At 35.7% G+C, this 6315-nt stretch overlaps 1 protein-coding gene across 2 annotated transcripts in view; it reads left to right on the top strand.

Annotated features, from left to right (window-relative positions):
• The first annotated feature begins 346 nt into the window (after positions 1-346).
• The window catches only part of htatsf1 (HIV-1 Tat specific factor 1), a 15139-nt gene continuing 9170 nt past the window's right edge, over positions 347-6315 (top strand). Inside the window, exons 1-5 of one of the 2 annotated variants that reach the window (XM_079804057.1) lie at positions 347-410; positions 3377-3541; positions 3644-3842; positions 4113-4160; positions 4551-4705. In XM_079804057.1, the coding sequence (XP_079660183.1) occupies positions 3377-3541; positions 3644-3842; positions 4113-4160; positions 4551-4705 (567 nt within the window). In that variant the 5' untranslated portion in view covers positions 347-410. Of the gene's footprint in view, positions 914-3376; positions 3542-3643; positions 3843-4112; positions 4161-4550; positions 4706-6315 lie in introns of both variants that reach the window. The other variant, XM_079804058.1, reaches the window with a different exon arrangement.

The raw sequence follows: 6315 nt of genomic DNA, 5'->3' as shown, positions 1-6315 counted from the left end.
GCTCTGTACTAAAGCACATGTTTTTTTCTGGAAACGTTCCATTTTAAAATTATATTTGGCTCTTCAGAAAAATAAATAAACAAACATGTAGATTACTCAGGTTATATTAGGTTGTTTTTATTATACAAATATAAAAAGTATGTTGTAGTTTAAACAAAAGTGATGTAAATGTATGATTTGTTTGTAAAAATGTGAAATGACCTATACGTTTACCTAATAAATCTGCAATAAAGTGCATTTGAATGAAAATCATACGCATTGAGTTTGTAGTACTGAGAGAGAAAAACATTAGGGCGGAACTACACATGTCAGCACGACAGTTCCATTCCGGAAGACGCACAGCGTTGGACTCGCGCGTTGCCCTCGGAAGTGCAACAATTATACGTTTTGGAGGCTCAGCATTGGAAAAGGTGGGTTGTCTTTTATGTTTTATTTATTTAAAACAATAAAACAGTGCATTTTGCTGCTCGCCTCTTATATTAAATATAGACCGTGCGGTTTCTCTAAATAAGCCGATGAGCAGGTGTGTGTTCACCCGTCAGAACTGCATAATCGGATTTATGTGTGTTAGTTCACATCAGGCTGTCTGATCCAGACCCGGACTGTGAGCACCGGGAGAGTTCCTGGGGGCCTGGCGACTGATTTTGCCCTCTGCCCTGAATTTATTTGAATTATTATTATGCTATGGTATTGCCTGCTCATTGTATCACAATGATCAATTCCGAATCCGGCATTCGGTAATAAATAATACATCTGTTAGTCTCTGCAACGCTCACGTTCGCTTCGTGCCTCCGCCAAGCGGTTTCGATGGAGAAGAAGCGGCCAGACGGGGAGATGGAGGAGGGAACGGTCTCCAAGAAGAAGCAGCGAAATGTTGCATAATTAACTGACTTGTAAAGGGCTTCAAGTGCAGGTCCGTTTCATCTGTAAATGGACTACTGTAGTTTTGTCTTCATTAACTTAGCTAAGAATTAAACTGCTAGCAGATGTTAACAGTAGCACCCCATTACTATAATCACCCAAAATACCGTGTGCTAAAAGGGAATCATTATTAGACCTACAGTGGCAAGAAAAAAGTATGTGAAAAATTAACAAAATAAGAGAGATCGTTTCTTTTTTATTTAGTATTGTTCTGAATAAGATATTTTATAAACAATAACTGAATTTATATAAATGACCGTGTTCAAAACTTAGTTGTAGTCTTCTCTTGCTCCCTCCCTACGCATACTATAATTTAATATGAATATCTGTCTGCTAAATTAGTAATGTGATTAATAAAAATGTGAATAATTTTAACAAAATAAGAGGGATCATACAAAATACATGTTTTTTTATTTATTAATAAGACATGTTACATTAAAGATGTTTACATATAATGCACAAGACAAAAAAAAGCTGAATTTTATACAAATTACCCTGTTCAAAAGTGAATGTACCCTTGATTCTTAATACTGTGTGTCGTTTAGGGCTGTGCGATCCTTGTTAAATAATGTGATATTCGATATGCAATACGATATTGCTTTAAGTGTGTAAAATCTATTTAATTTATTTAAAAACATTACTGTATTAGCAGGCTGTCACTTTAAGACCTAATGCACAGATCCTATTGACACTCATTCGGTTTCTTTCCCAACTGATATTGTTCACTTAAAGCATTACCGACTGTGTTTACATGAATACTCGTCAAGACAGCCATTTTAACATAACTGTGTGTGTATTTGACAGTTCGAGTGTGTAACAAGACACGAAACAGAACTGAAGGGTTTCAGACAGCGTGAGACTGCAAGGAGTTGTTTTTCGCAAGTTATTGCGTTTAATAATTATTTTTTTTAAGTAACAGTCGTGTGCCCAGTCTATTCTCTGCTATATGCGTCGACCTAAAACGTACACTTTTCACAATGGTCAAATAGCCTATTAAAATCATTGAGATATTGCGTGCCGTTGCGATATGCATATCGCGATATGTACATTTGCGATATTTTGATCATTTCGATATATTAGGCAGCCCTAGTGTCGTTCCCTGGATAATCCACGGCTGTTTTTTTTGTGATGGTTGTTCATGAGTCTCGTTTGTCCTAAGCAGTTAAACTGCCCAACGTTCTTCCTCAAAAATCATTCAGGTCCTGAAAATTCTTCAGTTTTCCAGCATCTTTTGCATATTTGAACCCTCTCCAGCAGTGATGTATGACATGTGTGTACGACTGGGACCATGAAAAGAGAGCATGTTTTTCAAAGGTGGGGGGATGAAATCTTCATCCTGTTCTAAAGTTTTCCAAATTTTTCTTATTTTGTATGTATGTGTGTATATATATGTATATATATTTCATTTAGTACTGCCCTTTGAAACCAACAGAAAATACTTGCATGTTTCCCAGAAGACAACTCAAGTACAATTTACTTTGTTTTTCAAATTTAAAAATGGTCACCCCCTGGCTCTTAATGCCTCGTGTTTTCTTCTGGAGCATCAGTGAACGTTTCAACCTTTTTAAATAGTTGTGTTTGAGTACCTCAATCATCCTTAGTGTGAAAAGATGGCTCTCAAAATCACACAGTCACTGCTGGAGAGGGCTCAAATATGCAAAAGATGCTGGACCTGGAGGATTTTTCTGAAGAACGTTGGGCAGTTTAACTGCTCAGGACTCGTGAACAACCATCACTAAACAAAAAAACAGCCGTGGATCATCCAAGGAACGACACACAGTATTAAGAATCAAGAGTACATTAACTTTTGAACAGGGTAATTTGTATAAATTCAGCTTTTTTGTCTTGTGCATTATATGTAAACATCTTTTATGTAAAATATCTTATTAATAAAAAATAGCATATATTTTGTTTGATCCCTCTTATTTTGTTAAAATTATTCACATTTTTATTCATCACGTTACTAATTTAGCAGACAGATATTCACACCGAATGATAGTATGAGCTAGAGAAGACTACAACAAAAATATGACTCATAATAACTTAACAAAATTAGGACTTTTCTCATCGGCATAAGCGGATTTATGTGGGCTAGTTCACATCAGTCTGTCTCTCTCCATCATCAATACTATATTGCTGAAAACTCTTGAGAACTTACTACATATGTGTTGGCTACATTTATATAAATATTTTTATTCATAATTGGATGTGGATGTGTAGTAACCCTGGCACCAAATAAAGCGGCAATTCATACTGAATGCCCAATAGTCATTTACTTCCAGTGTGATCTATCAGTTCCTTATTAGTTTTTTTCCCTCAAATCTTATGTCCTCTATAAGCCTATCTCCCAGTACATTTTAGTAAATATTTATAGTTCACAGGTTTTATTGTCAGATTCCAGGTATCTGATATGTGCAGAGTTCATGGTATCTCTGTCTTGTCTGTGTTTCTGTAGATGAGCGGGAACTCGGACGGTAATAAAGAGTTCCACGAGCAGCTCCGTTTGCAGCAGCTGTATGAACAGAAGAAAGAGGGTGGAGATGACCCATTAACGTACGTCGACCCGGAAGACGGCACTGTGTACGACTGGGACCGTGAAAAGAGAGCGTGGTTTCCAAAGGTCTCCCATTAACAAACAAAATGCAACATTTACGCAATGTCTGTTTTAATAACCCAATCACAGTCGATTCGCTATAAGTTCATGTTATTTGTTTCTTTATAGATAAATGATGATTTCATCGCAGCATATCAAGCAAACTATGGATTTAATGAGGAAGGTGACCCTGATCCATCTGTTGCGGCCCCTCCCGCCGAACCTCTCCCTGCCCAACCAGGGGAGCCCAAGAAAACGGAGGAGGCCTCGGACCAGGACAATACTAAGGAGGGCGCTCAGAAAGGAGAGAAAAGGAAAGCAGACCCAGGTTAGATGATATTCATAATTATTTAGCTTATGAGAACTGAACTGAGCTGGACGCTTATAGATGAAATGAACTAATGTAAAAAATTTATGAATTGTCTTTACAATGGAACTACATCAATACGGGACTGATTTTTTTCCTGTTATCACTGTTAAGATGCTTTGAAACAATCTGTATTGTATAAAGCGCTATATAAATTAAGGTTACTTGACTTATCAATTTTTCTATCTAATTGTATTGACAAATAAAAAAAAAATGTCTTGTGTTTTACAGGCTGGTTTGAAGTTGAAAAGGACAAAAACACAAATGTTTATGTGACAGGTAAATCATTTCCCCATTATTAGATTAGATTAGATTACTATGGCCCCGTTTCACAGATGGGTTTTTAAAAACGTGCCTTAGGAAAAAAAACATTACTTGTGTGCATCTTGAGACAAAACAGTGGCACTGCACTGACGTATTTTAAGATGCTTTGCTTTCAGTTAAAACAACTTAAACATGCATTTTATTCTGGGATTAGGCTTAAGCTTTGTATGTGAAACTGGGGGTATATGTCTGTAATATTGATATCTAGTTGGTATCATGTTGTAAATACTGGTATGACTCCCTCTAGTGGCCATATCTGCTTTTTCAGTCAGTTGGCTGGTTCAAATAAGAACTGACAATCAACAATTCAGTTCATGTTTTTGAGTGCATGTGTCTTTCTCATAGGTCTTCCTCTAGACATAACTCCTGATGAGTTTGTGGAGATCATGTCCAAATGTGGAATTATCATGCGTGATCCTATCACAGAAGAATATAAAATCAAGCTCTACAGGGACAAGGATGGGAACCAAAAAGGAGATGGACTTTGCTGCTACTTGAAGGTTGGTCATTATATTAAGATCATGTATCATCTAAATATTCTATATATATTTCAAATAAAAACACATACATTTTTGACGTGCAGTGTTATTTTAGTATTGTTTAGTATTGAAACGATACCCTCATGTCACGATTCGATACATATCACGATACTGAACTCACAATACGATATTATTGCGATACAGCAAGACATATAGTAAATGGTTATCACTTTTACTGTTGATTTAAAATGCTATATTTGGTATTACATTGGGGGTGGAAATGAACAGGCTTGGACTTGGTGCTGGTAACCCAGGACAATGGTCACACCAGAATAAAAATATTCATGATTCTGAAGCTGAAAATACAGAATTATTTCAGACGAATATGCTTGCACTCTGTCACTGACTAGATTTATTTAAAATAATGTAGGTCACTTTTTAATGGTAACATAAGACATTTGGCCTCAGGACCCACAAATATTCCCCCATTGCAATGTTATATATTATATTCAACATTATATATAGTAGTTTAATGTAGTACTGACACTAAAACTCTGTATACTTGATTTTTTTAATCTCACAGTAATTTTCATTTTAGGTGAACTATACACAATACAGACTGTCACTATCCACGATACATATTGTTGCATTTTTGTATTGCGATATATTGTTACACCCCTATATACTATTAGAGTATTTATTGATATTTTGAATAAGCCTTTATTTTTATATGTTAATTTAAGTTTTTGTAATTCTGTTATGTGCTTTTGTCATTTTTATTAGACTTTTCATATTTTGATTTAGCTTTAATTATATGTTTTTAATTATATAAACATTTTATTTGTAGTTTTAATAATTTTGGTACTTCAACTTATATTATTTTAGTTAGCTGTCAAGGCATTCCTAATTCTTGTTTAAGTTTTTCATCTAATATTTATATTTTATTTTATGATATCTCAGCTCGATTTCAATTAACAAATACTACTTTTAATAGTTTTAGGCCTGGTTTCACAGACGGGGTTTAGATTAAACCAGGATTAGGCATTAGGACATTTAAGTAGCTTTTATAAACGTGCCTTAGAAAAAAACATTACTGGTGTGCATATTTTATGACATATTTTAAAATATGTCACTGTTAAAACAGCTCAAACATTGATTTTAGTCTGGGACTATCTTAAAGGTCCCATGGCATGAAATTTTCATTTTATGAGGTTTTTCAACATTAATATGAGTTCCCCTAGCCTGAATATTGTCCCCAAGTGGATAGAAATGTTGATTGGTGTAAAACCGAGTTGTGGCTGTCTTTCTCTGCCTTTGAGAAAATGACAGGCCAGACTAGCCAATCCTGAAGTCTCCTGGTTTGACGTCCAAGCAGGCACGGTTTCCTCCCTTTCCTCCGCCCAGAGAATCTGGCACGCCCATGCAAACGCTCGTCGAGAGATCATTGCATCATTGCTTGTGAACGAGTGAACGCTGGCAGTTTCTCAGTGTTTGGATGTACAAATGAAAACAGAAGTCTTTTTTCAGTTCCTTCTGATCTGTGATCAGTGATTTCTGATGTGTAGCTAATTATTTATTATTCGTGCACACAATGCGGCTTCTCTCTCTCCAGACAGAACGGTGTTTTCGTG

Source organism: Gobio gobio, assembly GCF_949357685.1.
Source record: "Gobio gobio genome assembly, chromosome: 22".
NCBI lineage: Eukaryota > Metazoa > Chordata > Actinopteri > Cypriniformes > Gobionidae > Gobio > Gobio gobio.
This window is presented reverse-complemented; position numbering and strand designations above follow the sequence as displayed.